Genomic DNA, 23,040 nt, shown 5'->3' on the forward strand with positions numbered 1-23,040 from the left:
ATATAAAAAACTATTTAAAATTTTAAATTAATTAATTAAAAGGTATTATTACTTTTTTTTAATCTATTTTTATATTTTCTTTTTTTTTTTTTTAAACAATTTTTTTTCAAAATTTTCTTTAATCTCATTCTTTTAAATTTGACTTTAATATATTTGTCAAAATATAACAATTTCTTTATTATAATAATATTAATTTTATTGATTTTGTTTAAAACAAGATTTTCTAATTTATCCAATCCAAATCACCAAAAAAAAAAAAAAAACACACACACAAACATTTTTCACTTGGCACACAAAATTTTAAATATTATCAAAACTTTTTATTCTCTTTTAAATACACTTCTTAATTAAATTAATAACCTTTTTTAACTACATCGTTTTTTTTTTAAATTGATTTAACAAAAACCACCACACTCACTTAAATCAACACACTAACACATACACACTTGTTATAATTTTTTTTAAAAAACTTAATACATCACCACCCCTTCTTTTTTTTTTTCTTTTCTATTTAATAAATTCAAATTAAAATTAATTATACTATATAATAGTAGAGACACTACCTATTTAATCAATACTCAATCACATTTAATTCCTCAAAATAAATTGAAACAAAAAAAAATAATAAAAAAAAACAAATTAAAAAAAATATAAAAAAAAAAACAATTAAAAAATAGAAATAAAAATATTTTTTTTTATATTAATATTCCAATCATTTAAAAAAAAAAAAGCATATAATAATTATTTTTAACTAGCTGATTTTAAAATATCAACTACAAATTATTTAAATTGTTTTATGGGGTTATATATAATTAACTTTAAAAAAAAAATATAATAATAATAATATTATTTTAAAACAAATAAACACATAATAATAATAACAATACCCATTATATAAAAACAATATAAAATTATTTTTCTTTTTAACGTATTATCCAATTCAACAAACCTTTTTAATAGATTATTTTTTTTTTTATTTTATTTTTTTAATTTATCTTTTATTTTTTTAAATTTTAAAAAAATACACATATTTAATAATTAAAAAAATAAAAAAAAGAATTGATCATTTTTTAAATCTTGTAGTAATAACAATTATATAAAAATCAACTATAAAAAAAAAAAAAAAGAATAATAATCTCCACCAAAAATTATTATAACCATATTTATATTTATTTATTTATTTTTATTTATTTTTATTTTAATATATAAATTTTTTGTTTTTTTTTTTTTAATCAATAAAAAATTATGAAATATTCTGTCGATTTTCCAAATGGATCAAATTTATATAGTATCGATAATTTAAATAATAATACTAATACTATAAACTATTTTTATAACAACTCGCCAACCTCAAACAGTAATACTGATACTGAATTATATGGAAATTTTAAACCTAACTTTATGAATCAACCTGACCTACAACCAATGTCAAATATAACAAGCTATTCTATGAATGGTGATCAATCTTTAGGAGGAATGGACTCAAACAAACTTAGATGGAACCAACCTCCATTAACAAATACAACTGGATACCCACAACAACCACAGCAACATGATAATACAAATACAAGTACATCAGAAAATTCAACTTGCAATAACTCACCAGTCTCTCAATCAACAAGTTATATGGGCAATCAAAATATAAATCAATCCTCCTCCCCAAATGTCTCATCAAATAATATTTTAAATAGTAGCAATAACTCTTCATCTTCTTTAATTATCAATAATACACTCCCATCAACATCACCAAATGTTTTAAGTGCACCAAATAAAAAGAGACAAAGAGATGACGAAATAAATACAAGCAATAATAATAATAGTTATATAGATCCTTTTGCTTTACGAGATGATAAAGATTTTAATCAATCTACAAATTCAAATTTAGATAATACAAATTTGCAACAAAATTTTAATAATAGTAATATAAATGACTCTACTAAAGAAATAAATATTAAAATTAAAAAAGATAATACAACATCAAATATACAACAAACAGCTACCACCCAAGCATCAAATACAACAACTGCAAACACAGCTAATAATAAAAATCAGCAAACCTCTGGAAATTTAAAATTACCTTCAATTCATCATTTAGAATTTGAAGTCGATAGAAATGCGAAAAAAGATGATAATAGCAGCGGCAATAATACATCTTCAAACAATACAAATACAACAAATACTGTAAATAATTCCTCAACAAATACTACAAATACAGCAAATACCTCAAATCCTAACAACACATCAAATCAATCATCATCATCACCAAATAACCAAAAGAAAAGAAAAACTAAACCATCCAAATATTCAATTACCCCAACCAACCCACTTACCCCAACTTCATCATCAACAAATAGTAGCATAGGAGCATCACCAATTAGCTCATCATCAAACATACCATTTAATGTTCAAAGTACTTTATCCTCAAATAGTTTACAATCATATATGAATCCAACTGACTATTCCAGCATGGTTTCAACCTATCACTCACCAACCTCTTCTTCGACCACTTCTTCATCCGTAACATCACCATTAATTAACCAATATGGTACCAATCCCACCGCACACCCATTAAGTAACCAATTTTATTCATCATTAGCCGGCGCCCAAACTAATGATACCTCATATTTCCAATCATCTGTAATATTATCACCATTCCAAAAATCACATAATCCAACCAACCCTTTAAGCAGCTACGGCTCCACAGGAGATTTAAATGACTACATGTCCTTAAACTCTAGTTATTATGGTAATAATACTGGAAGTGGTATGAATACTCCACAAGGTATGGGCCACTCACCATCACATGACTACAGTAGTAACCCAACTACAATGGCAAAAAATCAATATGATTCAACTTCATCACTTTCACTACTATCATCATTAGGAGATAATAATTTAAATAAATCACATACAACCAACTATTATTCATCAGCATTAGCCTCAACAACACCATCATCAACCTCAACTAACCAAACCACACTTACAAGCAATAGCAATACAACTAACAAATTAACCACAACAACTACTGGACACATTAAATATGAACCAAATTCTTCCACAAACTATCATGATCAAATATCCCAATCACACCTTTATCAAAACAACTTTACCTATTATGACCAATCATTCCCACACCCACCAGTAAAGAAAACCCACAGAAGAAGACCTGCAAATATTGATAAATCTACACTTTATTGCCATAACTGTGGAACTAAAAATACGCCAGAATGGCGTAGAGGACCATCTGGCCCAGCAACACTTTGCAATGCATGTGGTTTAGCATATGCTAAAAAACAAAGAGAAGAAGAAACCAATCTCCATAAACTGTTACTCCACAGCAACTCATACTCCTATCACAGAGGTAATATGTTAGAATCATATGTAACTCCATCACTTTTACCACTTTTTAACACTGCCGCAAGTGTCCCATATATGAGCACCTCAAATAATAATCAAAATAATACCACTGCTGCTGCAACTACCCACCAAACAGCATATACAAATTCATATAATATACCAAATACCGCCGCTGCAACCAATACATATACAAACTCCTCTTTTAAACCTTTAACTTTTTCATCATTAAAAACACCAAATGAAAGAAATTTAAATTCAACAAATACAACAAATACAAATAAAACAAATTATACTTTAAATGGTTCAATATAATTTAAAAAAAAAAAAAAAAAAAAACAATATAAAAAATATTTATATAAATCTTTTCGTTATTTCAAATCACCTTTGTTTTTTTTTTTACATATCACCGTTTGTCTTTTTTTATAAAATTTATATAAATTTTATAAATATCTATAAACACTTTAACTTTCCATAATTCTTTTAATAAATTATTTTTATATATAGATATTATATATATAAATTAATTAGAAAAAAAAAAAAAAAACTATTCCTCTTTCTTTTCTTTTTTTTTATATTTATAAATTTTATTTTTTTATTTTATTTAATATTATTTATTTTGATCTAACTTGCTTAAAAACTACTTCTTTTTTACCAACTTTTTTAGAAACACCACTACTATTTCCTCTTTTTAATTGTATTTTAGATTTTGCTAATTCAGTTTCAGCTTTAAATAATTGATCTCTTCTATGTTTTCTTTCATTTAATTCTTTATATGCTGTTGTAGTCATTGATTCTAATTCGCCTAAAGCTGGTGCTGTCTTTTTATTTACAATAAGTGAACCTTCTTTGAGTTTTGAAAGCTTTGGTATAGTTGAAAGTGAACCATCGAATGCTTCTGGTACTGTATCAAAATATTTAGTAGCTGAAAAATTTTTTACATCCTTTTCATTATCTAAATAGATAACTTGTTCATTTGGTTCAATTGAATCTAAATATTGTAAATTTGCTTGTAATCTTTCGATTTTCTATATTTAAAAAAAAAGATATTATTAATTTATTAATATTATTATTATTTTATTATTACTACTACTATTATTATTAATATTATGAATATTACATTATCCTCTGATTTTCTTTTACTTTGTAAATATAATATATCTTGTGTTTTAATATCTATAATTTGTTCTTTTTTTAATGATGTTTTACTAATTTCGCTATGTACACCATCAACTAATTTACTGCTAATCATTTTATAACTAAACTCTTCTGGATTTTTGAAAGCTGCTTGTAACTTTAACTTTTTTATAGTTTCTTTTTTTTTACTGTAATCTCTAGCACGCTCTATATAATCTTTCTTTCTTTCTAAAAAACCTTTTTTAAGAGTGTTTTCTGGTTGTGGTCTTTCACTCTTTGCCTTGTTGGGCAACAATCTACGTAAATTCATTGATGTCATTTTTGTTTATATTTCTATACTAATAGTATTAGTATTATTATTATTAAAGTTATATATTTAAATTTATAAAAAAATAAAAAATAAAAAAAAATAATTGATTCGTTTTTTTTTTTAATTTTTTTTTTTTTAATTTTTTTTTTTTTAATTTTTTTTTTTTAATTTTTTTTTTTTTTAGATTTAGTTTTTTTATTTTTATGAAAATTGTAAAATTAATAAAAAATTTTATTTTTTAAACTATTATTTAATTAATTAAATTATTATCTAAAATAAAACTATTGATTTCTTTTTTTAAAAGTTTGAAAATATTTGTGAAGCATGAAACATTGGTAGTTTCATTTACAAAAGGATCCATCAATACTGAACGTACAAAAGGAATTTTAGTTTCTAATATCGAAGATGGTAAAGATTCTTTAATTCCCATTTCAGTAAGCAAACCATTGATAAAATCAATACCTTTAGAATGACCATACATTGTTGAAGATAATGATAAATCAATATCTGGTGCATTGTGGTTACCAAATCTGTTTCCAATTAATTTATTTAATTGGTGAAGGTTGTTATAACTTGTATTATTTTTTGGGTTAAAACAATAGTTGATAATATCAGTATCTGGGCCAATCTCTGATAGTTTTTCTAGTAAACCTTCATCCCAATTAATTTCATTCAAATTTGGGAAAATAATTTCATCAGAATTTTCAAGAGATCCAAAGATTCTTCCTCTAAGGTATTCTAAATCGCTAGGACTTGGATCATTTGTAGTTGTATGGACTTTGAAAAGAGTGGTTTCTAATTCATTAAAACATAATAAACCCAAATAAAATAATTTCGAGTTTAATAAAGAACGTTTTAATAAACGACCATAACCTCCTTTACTTGGTCTCATTATTGAATTTGTTAAATAAATAGCAGATACCGCTTGTTGGTTTCTAGAACCTTCTATACCCCAAATTCCTGTGGATTCGATTGAATTTCCTCCAATGTAGATTGGTGATACATTTAATATATATTTGAATTTATCATTTCTAAAAAATATTCCACCAGCAGTGAAATTAATAAAACCATGCTTGTGACAATCAATTGTAACAGTGTCAGCATACTTTAATAGGCTTAGTTGCTTTTTCATATGATTGCTTAAGATAGATTCGGATTCAAATAAATCAGATTTGTATAACTCCATTGGTTTGGCTTCTTCTGTAATTTCAATAAAATTGTGTTTTTTGGTTGGTAAATCTAACATTTTGAAATCTTCACGTATCATAGTTAAAAAGAATGCGCCAAAAGCTCCATCAACATGAATATCAAAGCTTAATTTTTTTTCATTTCTATATTGCTCTTTAAGGTTCAAAATCAAATCCATATGATCCACAGCACCTTCTTGAGTACTACCACAAATGCAAGTTATATTAATAACTGGTGTTCTATTTATCCAACATTCATTTAAAGTTTTTTCGACATTATCTATATTCATACGACGATTTTTGTCTAAAACAATTTCTTTAACACCAGTTTCATAACCTAAACCTAATAAGCATGCAGCTTTACCCAAACTATAATGACTTGATTCAGGTATAATATATATAGGTAAATTGATTTTGTGTGATGTAAAATAATTAAAAACTCCCACTGAATATGGGTGGTATTTTTTAATAATTGGGTATACTTGATGAACACTTAAATTACAATATTTAGCTACTAAAAATGGTAATCTTACAGCTTCATCAGAGTTTAAATTTAACAAATCCCAGTTTGATAAAGATATTAATTTAATTTCATTATTTTCATCACCTTTATATTCAATACATTCCATAAAATCATTTGAATAAATATATTTTTCTTTAATTTTTAATAAATCTTTTGCATCTTTTAAATCCCCTTCAACTTGTAATGCATCTTTAATACATAGAGGAATAAATTTAACCCAATAACTACACCATAAAGCTTCAATGTTTGCAAGTGAACCACCACTAGTCAAATGGCCAAATGGTTGTATAGAACCCTCAATGGTTTCTTTTTCTTGTATAACTCTTTGTTGTGCTTCACCCATATCTTCAAAGTAAATATTTTTTGGGTTCTTATATTCAAAACCAATCATTCTGCACATATCATTTACAATGATAAATTCTAACGGAATCATTGTATTTGATATAAGATATGTAACATTTGTACCATTATAAAATAATGATGCAACATTACCAACTATACTACCAATAGTAGTATCACCAATCCTAAAAATAAAAATTAGTTTTTTTAATTTTTTTTTAAAAATTTAAATTGAATACATACATAAAAGATTGAACTCTTGGAGAAGAGTATAAAATTGAATTTTTTAAAAACTCTAATAATTGATTTGTTTTTTCAACTATTAATTCTTTGGAATTTTTATAGCTTTCACTTTCGATATAATTTTCATCAAAAATTGGATCATCTTCATTATTCATTTTAATTCTGGAGTTTGAAGCACAATTAATAGCATTATCAACTAATTCTTTAATTAATTTTATATTTTCAGCCTATTTTATAAAAAATTATAGTTTATAAAATAAATATAAAAATATAAAAAAATAATAAATATAAAAATTTAATAATTACCTTTGAACCTATAAAGGTTAATTTAGAATCAAATGCTTGGTCCATATCTTTTGAATTGATAAAATATTTAATTTTCTTTTGATAAATTTTCTTTTACTATTTACTATTTATATATTTTTTTTTTTTTATAAAAATAGTTTTTAATCCTATTTGTTGTTTTTATTATATTAAAAATTTATCTTTAAATTCATAATCTCCGCTTAATATGGTTTTACACAGTATTATAAAAAGACTTTACTTTGTTTAAATTTTTTTTTAATTACTGGAGATATTTAAACAGGTAAAGCTTTAAAAAATTGTTCGTCTAAAATATATTCTGGATGAATTAATTAAAATAAATTAATTAATTAATTAAAGCTCATTATCAGAAAATAATTATTAAATTTAAAGGGTTTTAGAATTTTTAACTATAAACAGAAAGATTATAATTTAAATAAAAAACCATAGATAATGAAAAAGAAATTTTTATTTTTATTTTAAATATTTTTTTTTTGTCATCTGTTGAAATAGAAACATCATAATTGACTCTAATGTCATTTTGACTTTCTTTTAACTTTGATAGTTACAACTGAATTGTAATCTATCACTTCCTAAGAAAAGATGATGAGTTGGGTATTTTGATAAAGCATATCCAATGATAGTTTCTGAACCATTTGTTGGACAACCCAATTGATTTCTATGCATTTCCTTTTGGTGATACTCTATCATACCTCTAACTTTAGTTTATTCATTAATTGGATTTTTTAGTATATATAATGAAACTGGATCAAAAAACTTTGTTTAAAAATAACCTGGTAAAATAGAAGAAACATGAATAACATCCTCTTGTAAACCTTCAGTAATAGCCTCTACTGCAAATTTTGTGGATGAATAAATTGAAAATCCACATTGTCTACTATAAAATCCAACAATTGAGGATATATTTATAATTTTTTTTACAGATTCCTAATGAAAAAAAGATAAATTAGTTTTGGGCAAAATTTAAAATATCCCAACAAAAACCTACCCTGATGTATTGTGGTTTTGATCAAAAGAAGTAAAACTTGACTTATAACATTAACCCAAAAACATTACAATCATAAATATCTTTAATTTCTTTATTGGTTAATTCTTCCTATTAATATTTAATTTTAAAATAAATAGATTTTTAAAAAAACAAATAATATACATAATAATGAGCTATTTAAACAATATCCACTATTATTTATTAAAATATCAATATGACCAAATTTTGAAATAGTTTGATCCATTGCATTTTTAATAGATTCTTCACAATTTATCTCAACTTGTAATGGTAAAAAATTTTCTTTTGTTAATAATTTTCATTATTTCTACTAGTGGATGCAACAATTAACCTTTTTGAAGAAAAAGTTCTGTTAAAATTAAACCATATCCTATTTAAAAATTTATTAATAAATCTTTTTTGTAAATCTTTAAATTTTTTTACCATTGCTACAACCTGTAATAAAAAACTCTTTTTTTAGGAATTGAAACCAATTAATCAATTTAAAAAAAAAAAAAAAAAAAACTTTAAATAAAAAGAATTGCCTCAATACTTGAATATTTTTTTATTTATCATAATATTTTATAAATATTTATAGGAGATTTGCCTATATAAACCATTGTTTTTTTATAAAGGTGGTGCATATTAACACTTTTAGAAATTTTGTTTTAATTAAACACCCACTTATTAAAAAATATTACTTGGTACCCTATAATCAATTATTTGTATTTAAAAATACTGCACTATTATTTTTTTATAGTACTAAAATTAAATATAATAAATATATTAATTATTAAAAAATAAAACTAAATATATAATATCGCAAATATAATAAAAAAGTATAAATACCATTTTATTTATTTATTTTTTTTATTTTTTTTATTTTATTTTTTTTTAAAATTTTTTATTTTAAAACCAGGTATCTGATAAATAACGAGATTGATTTACCATATCCTCAATATATTGTTGAGCAGAGTTGTCATCTTTTGAACCTAATTCTTTAATTAAAGAAACTAAAGATTGTTGAACTGATTTGGCCATATTTCTAGCATCACCACAAATATAAAAGTGAGCGCCCTTATTATGAATGAGATCCCAAACTTTATGTTTATGTTCCATGATTTTATTTTGAACGTAAACTTTTTCGTTTGTTTTTCTTGAAAAAGCTACAATGAGATCGCCAATAACACCAGTACTCTTGTATTGTTCCAATTCTTCTTTGTAGAGATAATCGATAGTATCAGAACGGCAACCAAAGAATAAAAGAGATTCGGAAGAATTAACACTCTTGTGTTGCATCTCTTGAAGGAAACCTCTAAATGGTGCTAAACCGGTACCTGGACCAACCATAATGACTGGTTTATTAGTATTGGATGGTAAACGGAAATGACTTTCTCTAACGAATAATGGAACTTTATCGCCAACTTTTAAGTTTGATAACCAAGTAGAGGCGACACCATTATGGAAACGACTAGTTGGTGTAGTGAAATTAACAACAACTGAAGTAATAGAAACTGTATCTTTCTTGTGATTTGGTGATGAAGAGATAGAGTAATAACGAGCTGGTAAACGAGGGATGAATTCTAAAAAGTGTGCAATATTTGGTTTAAGATTTGGGAAATTGTCCAATAATTCACCAATACTACGGAAGTCATGTTTAATGAATTGATTATATTCTTCTGATGCTTCTTCTGAGGCTAAACGTAATAATTTCTTCTTTTCTTGTTCGTCGGTGGTGTATTCAGAGAGGGTACGTAAAACTGATTTTCTTGGTGGATTTGTAATATCGAAATGTTCTGATAAAGCCTTTCTAATTGACATTGGGCCAAATGATGCTTTAATAATATTACCTTCTTGATCTGCTGGAATTAATGAAATTATTTCTTCACCATTAACACCTAAACGTTGAATAAGTTTTTCGACTAATTCACCATCATTAATTGGGTAAATTCCTAAATGATCACCAGTTTGATAAGTAACTGCACCTCCTAATGCAAATTCAATATGTCTACATGATCTATCTGATTCACTTGAATGTAATTCTCTATTTTCTGTAATAGTTGCATAATATGGATTTTTAATATCATAAATACTATAATAGTTTAAAGAAAAAAATTTTATAATTAATAAATTATTTAATTTGTGTTATTATTATAATTATTTATTTATTATATATATACATACGTTTTTCCATCAACTGAAGTTTTTGGTTTTGAAATAGTTGGAACTACTTTAAGGAATGGATTAGTGATATCTTTATTTTCAGAATCTAAAGTGACCATTCTGAAACGTGGTACAAATTTATCTTCATCTGTGGCTTTTAATTCATAACCAAGGAATGGACAAATAACTGGCCACATTCTCTTTTTCCAGTGATTGAAATCTTCTTCGAGAGTAGCATCATCATCACCTTCACCTCTTTCAAAAGCTCTTTTAGCGCCTAGTTCTTCCATTCTTCTATCGATAACTCTTGCAACGGCATTATAATGCTCATATGTTTTATTACCTAAACCAAAAACAGTGAATGGTACACCAGTTAAAAGATCGGTTGGACGTTCATCATTAGTTAACCATAAATAAAACTCTTTGGCATTATCTGTTGGATCACCTTCACCATGAGTTGAAACGAGGAACATAACAAACCATTCATTAGCTAAATCTTCTACATCATATGATTCTAAATCAACAACTTCACATGGGATACCAATCTTTTTACTTTCCTTTTCGATAATACGTGAAAAATCTTCTGCAGTTCTAGTTTGTGTACCAAAAAAGATTTTCATTACCTTTTCTTTCTCTTTATTTTCCTTCTTGCCACCTTTATTCGATTCTGTTCTTTGTGGTTTGATTGGTGCTTTTTTGTTTTGTGGAATTGGTGGTGGTGGTGGAGGTTTATTCATATATAAATATGTACCAACAATAACAACAACAATAATAATTGCGCCCAAATTATCGATAATTAATGATTCGATTAAATCAACATATTCTAAAACCATTTCCATTTTTTTCCTAAATAATATTATTATTATTATTAAAAATGTTTAGTTTGTGTTAATAACTTATTTAAAATTTTAAAAAAAAAAAAAAGATAAAAAAAGATAAAAAAAGATAAAAAAAGATAAAAAATAAAAAAAGTTAAAAAAAAATAAAATAAAATATTTAATTAATTTAATGGTGAATGATAAAAAATTAATTTAATGTTTATTTGTAGTTTATTTAAAAAAATTTTATATGATTACTTTTATTTTTTTTTATTTATTTTATTTTATAAATTTATTTGTTATTTATTTTTGTGAAAAAAAAACTTTAACGTTTGTGCACATAATATTTAATTAATATGTCAAATGTAACAAAAAAAACAAAAAATAAAAAAAAAACAAAAAAAAAAAAAATAAAAAAAACAAAATGGATGTTTTATATGTTGTGGTTCCACCTTTTATAAAATAATCCCTATCTAAACACACACACACTTTAAACTAACAAAAAAAAAAAAAAGATTTAAAAATAAATAAATTTTATCCAATATCTACCTTCACTTATATCTCTATTTAAAATATGAAAATAGGAATTTATATTAATTTTATTTAGAGTGTGTATATATTAAAATAATATAAAAAAAAAAAACTAAATAAATAAATTTTTTTTATATTTAATTATTATTTATTAATATATATTTTTTTTCTATACACACTACTATAATAATACCTTTGAAGTAGTATGACTATCGGTTAATATGTATTATGATATGAAAAAAATAAAATAAAAAATTTAAAAAAAAAAAATAAAAACTTTAAAAAAAAAAAAATCAAAAAAAAAAAAAAAAAAAAATATTTTTTTTTTCTTTTTTTTTTTTATTTTATTTTAAAAATTTAATAATCATTTTTTTATTGGTTCCATTATTTTGAAAACCACTGGAAAAGCCCAACTTACCATTTTTTACCTTTTTAAAAACCAAAATATTTTATTTCTTAAAAAGAAATTTAATATATATAAAAATTTAAATATTTCATATGACAAAAATATAAAAGAATATCTATTTTTATAAAAAATTTTATTTTGTTTTATTTAGTTTTGTTTTATTTTTAAAATAATAAAAGATTGTGATTTGTTGAAAAAATTATTTGTTGTGTTGTAGTTTTTTTTTTTTTTTTAAAAATTAAACACAATGTTTAATTAATTCGTCAAAATTTGGAACACCCAAACCAGTTACTGGGTCCCATCCTTTTGTTGCTTTGAAGCCATTAGCACAGCATTTATAACTATTTTCACCATAATCTATATCTATATTTATGAAAAAAAAAAATTAATAAAATGAATACACTGAAATAATATTATTTAAATTTACCTAAAAATGAATTTGGGAATTCTCTTGCAATTTTATATAATAATGGATTGAACAAACCAATTGATGGTTTATTGTTTTGTAGTCTTTGATCATTAATTAAAGATAATAACCCTGCAATGATTGGAGCTGAGGCAGAGGTACCACCAATTGGTAATAAACGATTCTTATAAAGAATAACAACATTTTCTGAGAAGATGATATATCTGGATAACCTCTACCTGCTTGGCTATAGTATTCTGAAAGTGAACCATTTAAAGATTCAATATAATCTGAACACTCTGAATCTTGATAGGTTGGTCTTTCGAAATAATTTGAAAAACCACCACCTGAAATACTATCACCGATAATTGAGCCATCTGATTTCTTAATAACACCACCAACTGCTAATACAAATCTTGAAGAAGCGGGCCAACCTGGAGCAAATTTATCGCACTCCAAATTACATCCGGCACCAAAATCACCACTTGAGAAAACTATAGTTCTACCCATTGCGGCATATTTTTTAAACTCTGTATCAACACGGTCTGTATATGCTTTTTGAATAGAAGCTTCTTCATCACCATATGAGATACTGTGAACCAAAGGAAGATTTTTATTGGACGAAAGATCTACTAACCAATCCAAAAATGGCTCCTGGCCTTCATGTAGACCACCAGTACTAACAATCCATGTTGGAACATTTGGTGCCATAGCCATAATATATTGAATATCCAAAGCAGTTTCAAGACCAGGGGATAGCCTTTCATTTGGGCCTACAACATTAACGACCTCTTGGTCTGGTAAACTAAAACGAGATTGGAAATTCTTCAAATCAGCTGGACTAAAATATTCTTTTAAGAATTGAGCAATGGCTTGAGAGTTACCCAAATGAGTAGAGTTGGTGGAAACTTGACTAACATTCATTTCTTTTCTAATAAGAGCTGGTGATAATAGTGGATCCCTATCTTTTGATGATTTTCCTTGCTTGTCAAAGTTATAATTTAATGGAACCTTATTTGATTTTAATAATTCGCTTTGTTGAGCTGATTTTGATGAAAGAATTGGTAAATGATTTACACCACCAATGAAATCGATATGCTCTAACAAATCACTTGGGACACTATATGGATCCAATGAACGGTAGAAAGACTTTTTTGATTCTTTGTGGACCAATTTATTGTAACGGACACTTAATAACTGTTCTGCTTTTCTGACACTAGTTGTAACTCTAACAAAATCACCACTTTCTGTAATATATGAATCCAAAATATCATTTTCGGAAAGCCAATCTTTAACCTTAGGAATTGATTCCTCTAGTGGTTTTACCATTTCTTTAATTTCTGAAAAACTCTTGTAACTACCATAATTTGGATGATCTGGATTACTAACTTGCCATACAAACTCTTCCAACTCATCAAGATTTCTTTGTCTAATACCAAATGTTAATTCAATTTTAGCCTCAACTGAATTTTCAATTTGCATAACTTTCCAGACTTTTTCATTTACGATTATTCTTGAATTATGTTCAACATATTTTCTACTTTTATACTGTTTGGAATTAAATTGTCTTGGTTGCTTTTGGTATTTCTTTTCTTTTCCTTTTTGTTGTTGTTGTTGTTGATATTGTTTTTCTAGTTGTTGTTCTTGCTGCTCCAATTGCTCTAATCTTTCTTCGAGTTCTTTTTCATACTCTTCGTCTTCATTATTTGAATGTTTTTTATTTTTTTTATTTTTTTTTTTCTTATTTAATTTTCTTTCATTATTGTTACCAACATTATCATTATCTAATCTTTCATTGATAATTTTATTTTCTACTTCATCTTGGATTGGTCTTAACTCTTCACCTTGAGGGATTTCTTCAATTTCTTCTTTTGGAATTTGATTCTTTTTATTTTTATTATTATGACTACATGACACAATATTTATAATTATAAATGTTAAAAATAATATTAATAATAACTTTTTAATTTTTATCATTTTGTTACAAAATGGAAAATAATATGATAAAGAAATTAGAAAAAAAAAAAAATTAGTACCTGAATTTTAATTTTAAAATTAATTTTCTAAAAAAAAAAATTAATTATTTAATTAATAATATTATTATTATTATAATGATTTCCCCATGAATAATTACGGTAGTACTATTGATATAATATACATAATTAATAATTATTTTTTTTTTAATAATATTTTACCTTATATATGTTAAAAAATACATGATTGAATGGTGGTAAATTGTAGTTTAATAATTATGTACATATTTATATACACTATAGAGCAAAAAATGAATAAAAAATGATAGGGGTGAATATTTTTAATATGTAATATTTTATATACCCCTTTCGAATTAAATGGGGGGATTTCAAATAAAAAAATTTTTAAACATTTTTTTAACAATATTTATTTGCACGATTTAAAAAAAAAAAAAAAACTTAACAAAAAAAAAACAAATAATATATTTTAAACAGATAATTAAATTATAGAATCAAATTGTTCAAAAAAAAAACTCAAAAAATGAAATGAAAAAAAAAAATCATAAATAATTTTTCCACAAAAAACAATTCTTTTGCAAAAAAAAAAAAAAAAAAAAAAAAAAAAAAAAAAATGGTTATTTGATTATCAATAATAAAGTTTAACTTTAGGCTATATATAAAATGAAAAAACCAAATTATTAAAACTATATCGATAACTATATAATTTGTAATATTGGCAATGCTACAAACAACTATAAAATCATAAATAATAAATAATTACACTAATTAGCACCATGATAAAAAAAAACACAAAAAATAAATTTAATTTAACTATCATATTTGCTTTATTTCATTCATTAAACAATAAATATAAATCTACTAAAACATTATTACATCACAAATCTTTTTTTTTTTTCTTTTTGTTTTGTTTGTTTTTTTTTTTTTATCATTTTTTTATTTTTTTATTATTTTTTTATTTTTTTATTTTTTTTTTATTATTTTTTTTTTATTTTTTTTATTAATCATAATAATTTCAACCAGTTTTAATCAAAAAAAAAATGAATTTCAAAAAGGATATTTTCATAAATTAAAAAAAAAAAAAAATGGGAAAATTTATTAAATGGCGTGATTATCATTATCATTCCCGCATATAAAAAATTTCCCGTAGTTCAACCCAATCATAAAAAAAAAAAAAAAAAAAATTAAAATTTTTTTTCAAATATAAATTTTTTTATTTTTTTTTTTTTTATTTTTTTAAATTTTTTTTTTTTTTTTTTCATTAGTCATTGTTGTTATAGAACATTTTGTATGTATAAATTATCAAACATGTAAATAAAATTTTATTTGTGTCTTCAAATTCTTTAATTTTATATTTTTATATTGTTTCTTTTAATAATTAAAATTAATAACAATAATAATAATAATAATAATATTAATAAACAACCAAACTAAAATCAAAAACAAACTGAAACTAAAAAAAAAAAACAATACAAATAATTTTGTTTAAATTTAAACATTTATAATAATAATAATAATAATAATAATATTAATAATAATAATAATCATTATAAAATTAATAAAAACTAAACACAATCACAATCACACAAAATCAAAAAAAAAAAAAAATCATAAACACGAAAATTAAAAAAAAAAAAAAAATAATAATCATCATTATTTTTTTTTTTTCATAATTGTATCATATTTAATAATAAATTAAATAAATAATATAAATAAATAAATAATCAATTAAATAAACACGTAATTCAGTTTTTGCCTTAAAAATTTTAAAATTTTTTTGTTTTTTTATTTTTTTTTTTTTTTCAAAAATTTCAAAATTTTTTTTCAAAATTTTTTTTTTTAAAATTTTAATCCATTATTTGTTGCTAATAAATAATTTTTATTAATCTTTTTAGAAAAATGTTTGTTGCTAGAAGATTATCAAAAAATATTAATCAAATCAGCAGAAATGCTGTCAGAGCCTCAGCTCCATCTACTGCTGTCCCAGTTAGAGGTAAAGTTCAAAAACATAAAATAACAATAAAAATGACGATGACGATCATGATTGGTTGAAAATTTAAATTAAAGTTATATTTGGTTAAATTTAAATTAAAGTCATAGTTTGGTTCAATTAAAATTTAGCAAAAAAGAAATTAAAATCAAAAATATTCTAATAATAATAATAATTTTTTTTTTTAGGTTTCAAAACTACCTCAAGAAATTATTCAGCTGCCCCAGCCACCAACGCTGAAAAAGAATACTTAAATAATTTCAAAGCTGAATTAGATAAAGAAGCTTCAACTGAATCAGGTGAAATTTCATATGAACAATTAGACGAAAATCAAGGTATTGTCCATCAAGTTATTGGTGCCGTCGTTGATGTTTACTTCCCACACGGTAAATTACCATACATTAATGATGCTTTAATTGTCGAAGATTTCCAAGCTGAAAATGTCGAAAAAGTAATTGAAGATCTCAATAACCCAGCATTAAAAGGTAAACTCGATTTCAACAATGTTCCAATTTCAAAAATTAAATTAGTCTTAGAAGTTGCTCAACATCTTGGTGATGGTATTGTTCGTTGTGTCGCTCTTGATATTACTGATGGTTTAGGTCGTGGTGCTAAAGTCTTAAATTCAGGTGCCCCACTTATGGTTCCAGTCGGTAATGTTACCCTTGGTCGTATTATGAACGTTATTGGTGAACCAATCGATGGTTGTGGTCCAATCAACGCCACCGAAAGACGTCCAATTTGGAGATCACCACCACATTTCTCTGAATTAGCCCCATCTGCTTCCATTTTAGAAACTGGTATTAAAGTTATTGATTTATTAGCTCCATACGCTAGAGGTGGTAAAATTGGTCTCTTTGGTGGTGCTGGTGTCGGTAAAACTGTATTAATTCAAGAACTTATTAACAATATTGCTAAAGCTCATGGTGGTTTCTCTGTATTCGCTGGTGTTGGTGAACGTACTCGTGAAGGTAACGATTTATACCACGAAATGGTTAGCGCTGGTGTCATTAAAACTGATGGTCCAGGTTCAAAAGTAGCCCTCGTTTTCGGTCAAATGAATGAACCACCAGGTGCTAGAGCTCGTGTCACCTTAACTGGTTTAACCGTCGCTGAATACTTCAGAGATGTTGATGGTCAAGATGTACTTTTATTCATTGATAACATTTTCCGTTTCACCCAAGCTGGTTCTGAAATGTCTGCCCTTCTTGGTCGTATTCCATCCGCTGTAGGTTATCAACCAACCTTAGCCACTGATATGGGTTCTATGCAAGAACGTATTGCTACCACCAAAAAAGGTTCAATTACCTCCGTACAAGCTGTATACGTACCAGCTGATGATTTAACTGATCCAGCCCCAGCCACTACATTTGCCCATCTTGATGCTACTACTGTACTTTCTCGTGCTATTTCTGAATTAGGTATGTATATAATAGGCAGATAATATAGATAAAAATAGGAAAATGATAAATGGAGAAATTTATATAATATGCAGAGATATGTTTACTAATATATTTATTTAAATAACAAACAGGTATTTATCCATGTGTCGATCCACTCGATTCAACTTCTTTAATGATGGATCCAAATATTATTGGTGCTGAACATTATACCGTTGCTACTGATGTCCAAAAGATTCTTCAAGAATATAAATCACTTCAAGATATTATTGCCATTTTAGGTATGGATGATTTATCAGAAGACCAAAAAGCTACTGTATTCAGAGCTCGTAAGATCCAACGTTTCCTTTCACAACCATTCGAAGTCGCCCAAGCTTTCACCAATATGGAAGGTAAATACGTCAAACTCGAAGATTCAATTAAAGCTTTCAAAGGTATTTTAGAAGGTAAATACGATCACTTACCAGAAGCTGCTTTCTACATGGTTGGTGGTATTGAAGATGTCGAAGCTAAAGCTGTTAAACTTATGGAACAATCAAACACTGATTCAGGTGCCAAGAAAACTACCACCTCTACTGGTGCTGAAGTTAAAGAAGAAGCTCTCCGTGATCGTGTCAAACGTCTTGTTGATGAAGCCTACAACGCTAAAATCGCCAAATTAAAGGAATATGGTGTTTCAACTGCTCATTTAGAACAATTAAGACAACAATACGAACAAAACTTCGAATCTGAAATTCAACAATTAGAAAGATTATTAAAGAAATAATTTATTTAAAAATCTTTTTTTATATAAACAACAATAATTAACTAATAATATAAATATAATTGCCTTAAATTGGATATTTATTATAAATCAAAACAAATCAAATTTTTTAAAAAAAAAAAAAAAAAAAACATTTATGGGTAATTTTTAAATAAAAGAAATGTATTAAAAAAAATATAGTTTTTATAGAGATTTTTCATTTATTATTTTATTTCAAAAGTTTTTAGTTACTAAAAGTGTTTAGCTTAACAAAAGGAATTTATTGTTGATTAAATAATAATACCAAATTTATTTTTTATTATGATTATTTTTTACACAACAACCCAAACAACAACCATAAGTGTTATTTTTTTTTTTTTTTTTCATAATTAGTAAATCATAGTAATCATTTTATTTAATAGAAAATTATAGTTGAATATTTATTTATTTCTTGAGGCTTATTAATCAGATATAGTATTTATTAAAATAGGAATTAGAACTATTAATCAAACCAAAAATCAAAAAGATAGTATAATTAAACTCCACTTTAATCAAATCGATATTGAAAATAATAAGGAAATTCAAATATTGCAAATATAGATACTTTGCATTTGTAAATGATATTGGAGATCCTCAAGATGTCCATATGAATAGTTTAAATATTACGCATTGTCTAAAAACAATTGGTACAGTTAATTTACACAACGAATCAATTCAACGTTCATGGAAAGTAAAACAATTTATTATGGCATCTTAGGTGGCATCAATTGAATAGACAATGTTGCTATTTCAGCAATTGTAATGAAGTAGATTCAAAATACAGAAAATCAATCGGACCCCATCACTATTAGTTAGGGTTTAATATTGTCAACTGGTTTTTTTTTCAAAAAACAATGGAATTAAAATGCCACAATTTTATCACCCCAATTAATTATAAGCTCACTTGACCTTTTCATCCAAGATAATTTCAGTGATATTATTTTATTTTATTTGATAATATATTTATAAAATAAATACTAATTACGAATGGTTTTATATAATAACTAAACAATATATTTACACCATTTTTTTTTTGAGATCTTTTTTTTTTAATTAAAATTTATTTTTTTTATTTTTTTTTTAATAAAATTTTTAAATTTTTTTTTAATTTTTTGTTTTTTTTTTTTTTTTCTATATTTTTTATTTTTTTATTTTTTATAACCAAACAGACGAAAGTTACAATATATAAAACAATAAAACAGAGAAAGAAATGGAACCTAAGGTATTACTTCGTCGTTTCGTTTCAATCGCAGGTTTATTAATATCATCACTATATGCAGCTATATTTTTAATGATCCCAGTCATCATTATCGAACCATTTTTTAAAAAATTAGCATTTACACTCCACTATAAAATAGCATCAATTTGGTAAAATCATTAAAATAAATATATTTTCAAAAAAATAATATAAATTTTAATACTAATATAATCTACATACATAATATAGGTTTAGATTAGTATTATTTGTTTTTGAAGTTGTAAACAATATTGAAATTAGATTTTATGGTGATGATATTCCAGAAGGTGAATCAATGATTATGATGATGAATCATCCATCAGAAGTAGATTGGTTATTCTCATTTTCAGTTGCTTATAGAAAGAAAGCTTTATCAAAAATTAAAGTTATATTAAAAAATGTAATTATAATTATTATTATTATAATATATAGCGAATAATAATTTTCTAACTATTTTCCAATTAATTTAGGAAGTTAGATTAGTTCCAGGTGTTGGATGGGGATGTGATAATTTAGATTATATTTACCTCTCAAGAGATTGGAATTTTGATGAAAAGCATATGGAATACAAATTAAATAAATATATCGAAAATGATTTTAAACCATGGTTAGTAATTTTCCCAGAAGGAACTGATATTGATGAAGAAAAGTTAAAGAAGAGTCATGCATTCGCTGAAAAGAATGGTTATCCAAAATTCAATAATGTCCTTTTACCAAGACATAAAGGTTTACATGCATGTGTTGAACCATTAAGAAATACCATTGATAGTGTATACGATGTCACCATTGGTTATGAAAGCAAGCCAACTATTTTATCCTGTGTCTCTGGTTCAAATCCAAAGGTTGTTAACATGCACTTTAAACGTTATTCCCTCAATGAAGTACCATCTAATGAAGATGATCTTCAAAAATGGTTATTCAAAATCTATGCCGAAAAAGATAAAATGTTACAAGATTTAAAGGAAAATGGACAATATTCAATGCCATACACTAAAACAAAATTCGGTAATTATTATTATTATTTATCATTATTATCAATTACCATTAATTTATTAATATTTTTTATTATTTTTTATTTTAGAACCATCATTTTTATTAACAGCTTTAGCATGGTTTTACTATTTAATTATTCCAGCAACCCATCTTTTAATTAGATCAAACTTTGTTAAATTATATTTTGTTGCATCTATCATCTATTATATTTTAAATTCAAAAGTAGAAATCCTTAGAAAGCTTAGAGGTCTTCAAAATAGTGTTTATATACCAAAACCAAAACAACATTAAAACAAATAAAAATAAAATGTGTTATTAAATAAAAGACTACTTTTTTTTTTTTTTTTTTTTTTCTAAAATAAATGTATTTTTTATTTATTTCATTAGTTGGCTGTGATGAATATATGGTTACAATTTATAAATATGAATTTGATACAATTTGAGTATTTTATATAAATTTTAAAACTATTTGATCTATGAGAGAACGACAAAAATACCTGTTATAAAAAATAATTAAATTAGCAAAAATGGTTTTTTTTTATATGATAAATATAAATTATAATACATACCGTGGATAATACCCGGAATAATACCAAGAATGAAAAGAATAACGTTGAGCCAGAATGCTGATGAACAACCTTTCTTGATTAAAACAGCTAGAATAATGGATTTAAAAAATAAAAATTAGTAATTTTTTAAAAGATTTAATTTTTTAAATTAATTTAAACTTACCAAGTGGTGATAAAATGAAACAAAGGATAAGTAAAAGGATAGTACCGCAAGCACCCATTTTATGTTATATATATATACTATTAGTAATAAGAGAAAATATTTAAAGAATGATAAAAATGAAAATTAATAAATGATTAAAAAATATTTTATAATTAAATATAAATATGAAAAAATTTTAAAAAAAATAAATAATAAAAAAAAAAAAATTAAAATTAAATAAAATTAAATGAATGTGTAGTTAAATAAATGATAAAAATAAATAAAAATAAAATAAATTTATTAAAAAAAATTAAATAATAATATAATTGTTTTTTTGTATTATTGTTAAAATTGGATTATTATGAAACAATTTTTTTTTTTTTTTTTTTTTTTTTTATATTTTCGACTCGTATAAGATTAAAAAATATATACCTTTTTAATATAAATGATTAAAAAAAATAAATAAAAAAATAAAAATTTTTTTTTTATAAATTGTGTGTTTTTTCACCCACATAAAAAAAAATTAAAAATAATAAAAAAATAAAAATAATAATAAAATATATACAGCTGAAAACCCAAAAAAAGAATCACTATAATTCAAATAATTAAATTTAACTAACTTTCACACCATCCACTCCACAAATTAATTTTTAGAAAAATAAAAAAAAAACTAAAATGACAGTTAAAAAAATTAAAAAATAAAATAAATAATGGGAATGTAAAAATCAATTTTAAAATATTTTTTTTTCACATAATTTTTTTTCATTTTAAAAGAGAATGGCATGCACATCCATCAATTCTCCTCAAACAATAAGAATCACTTTATTTTTTAAAAAGTGATAATAAAATAAATATTTTTAAAATAAAATTAAAATCATTTTAAAAATATTTTCATTATTATAAAATATAACAATAGAAATATTATTTGATTATGAAATTTCATAACCAAAACCAAAATTATTTTTTTTTTCAAATTATTGACATGTGTTTAAAATCACCACATTTTTTTTTTTTTTTTTTTTTTTTTTTTTTTTTTTTTTTTTTTTTTTAATTTGGATTATGGCGGAGTGGATAGTATGAAATTGATTTTGTTTTTTATAAGAATCATTGTTGTCATTGTAACCTTAAATTAAAATTGTAACCTTAAGTTAAAACAAAAAAAAAAAAAAACGTATTTATTGAAATTGGTTTTGGCAATTTTTCAACAGGTA

General features: G+C 24.0%; 8 protein-coding genes across 8 annotated transcripts; 3 read left to right on the forward strand and 5 right to left on the reverse strand.

Moving 5' to 3' along the window:
* Window positions 1-1,245: 1,245 nt before the first annotated feature.
* DICPUDRAFT_96721 (uncharacterized protein) lies at window positions 1,246-3,669 on the forward strand (the record flags this gene model as incomplete). Its single annotated transcript, XM_003284442.1, has 1 exon — window positions 1,246-3,669. The coding sequence occupies one exon, from the start codon at window positions 1,246-1,248 to the stop codon at window positions 3,667-3,669; it is 2,424 nt and encodes an 807-aa protein (XP_003284490.1).
* A 299-nt stretch (window positions 3,670-3,968) lies between these two features.
* On the reverse strand, window positions 3,969-4,810 carry DICPUDRAFT_148277 (uncharacterized protein; the record flags this gene model as incomplete). Its single annotated transcript, XM_003284473.1, has 2 exons — window positions 3,969-4,382; window positions 4,475-4,810. 2 exons carry the CDS (start codon window positions 4,808-4,810, stop codon window positions 3,969-3,971), a joined length of 750 nt encoding a protein of 249 aa, XP_003284521.1.
* A 241-nt stretch (window positions 4,811-5,051) lies between these two features.
* On the reverse strand, window positions 5,052-7,444 carry DICPUDRAFT_75453 (uncharacterized protein; the record flags this gene model as incomplete). The annotated part of the gene is made up of 3 exons (XM_003284474.1): window positions 5,052-7,035; window positions 7,094-7,320; window positions 7,400-7,444. 3 exons carry the CDS (start codon window positions 7,442-7,444, stop codon window positions 5,052-5,054), a joined length of 2,256 nt encoding a protein of 751 aa, XP_003284522.1.
* Window positions 7,445-8,179: 735 nt separating this feature from the next.
* On the reverse strand, window positions 8,180-11,404 carry DICPUDRAFT_148280 (uncharacterized protein; the record flags this gene model as incomplete). The annotated part of the gene is made up of 3 exons (XM_003284475.1): window positions 8,180-8,344; window positions 9,351-10,494; window positions 10,587-11,404. The coding sequence occupies 3 exons, from the start codon at window positions 11,402-11,404 to the stop codon at window positions 8,180-8,182; spliced, it is 2,127 nt and encodes a 708-aa protein (XP_003284523.1).
* A 1,154-nt stretch (window positions 11,405-12,558) lies between these two features.
* Window positions 12,559-14,703, reverse strand: DICPUDRAFT_148281 (uncharacterized protein; the record flags this gene model as incomplete). The annotated part of the gene is made up of 4 exons (XM_003284476.1): window positions 12,559-12,683; window positions 12,748-12,933; window positions 12,966-13,160; window positions 13,191-14,703. The coding sequence occupies 4 exons, from the start codon at window positions 14,701-14,703 to the stop codon at window positions 12,559-12,561; spliced, it is 2,019 nt and encodes a 672-aa protein (XP_003284524.1).
* A 1,289-nt stretch (window positions 14,704-15,992) lies between these two features.
* Window positions 15,993-19,037, forward strand: DICPUDRAFT_52984 (uncharacterized protein). Its single transcript, XM_003284443.1, has 4 exons — window positions 15,993-16,005; window positions 16,613-16,710; window positions 16,896-18,128; window positions 18,242-19,037. Exons 2-4 carry the CDS (start codon window positions 16,617-16,619, stop codon window positions 18,871-18,873), a joined length of 1,959 nt encoding a protein of 652 aa, XP_003284491.1. The 5' UTR covers window positions 15,993-16,005; window positions 16,613-16,616; the 3' UTR covers window positions 18,874-19,037.
* A 1,061-nt stretch (window positions 19,038-20,098) lies between these two features.
* On the forward strand, window positions 20,099-21,409 carry DICPUDRAFT_27831 (uncharacterized protein; the record flags this gene model as incomplete). The annotated part of the gene is made up of 4 exons (XM_003284444.1): window positions 20,099-20,256; window positions 20,336-20,525; window positions 20,596-21,130; window positions 21,207-21,409. The coding sequence occupies 4 exons, from the start codon at window positions 20,099-20,101 to the stop codon at window positions 21,407-21,409; spliced, it is 1,086 nt and encodes a 361-aa protein (XP_003284492.1).
* A 62-nt stretch (window positions 21,410-21,471) lies between these two features.
* Window positions 21,472-21,931, reverse strand: DICPUDRAFT_91328 (uncharacterized protein). Its single transcript, XM_003284477.1, has 3 exons — window positions 21,851-21,931; window positions 21,688-21,774; window positions 21,472-21,615 (listed from the first exon to the last, which is right to left on the reverse strand). The coding sequence occupies exons 1-3, from the start codon at window positions 21,906-21,908 to the stop codon at window positions 21,593-21,595; spliced, it is 168 nt and encodes a 55-aa protein (XP_003284525.1). The 5' UTR covers window positions 21,909-21,931; the 3' UTR covers window positions 21,472-21,592.
* Window positions 21,932-23,040: the final 1,109 nt, after the last annotated feature.

The sequence above is a fragment of the Dictyostelium purpureum genome, assembly GCF_000190715.1.
Source record: "Dictyostelium purpureum unplaced genomic scaffold DICPUscaffold_26, whole genome shotgun sequence".
Taxonomy (NCBI): Eukaryota; Evosea; class Eumycetozoa; order Dictyosteliales; family Dictyosteliaceae; genus Dictyostelium; species Dictyostelium purpureum.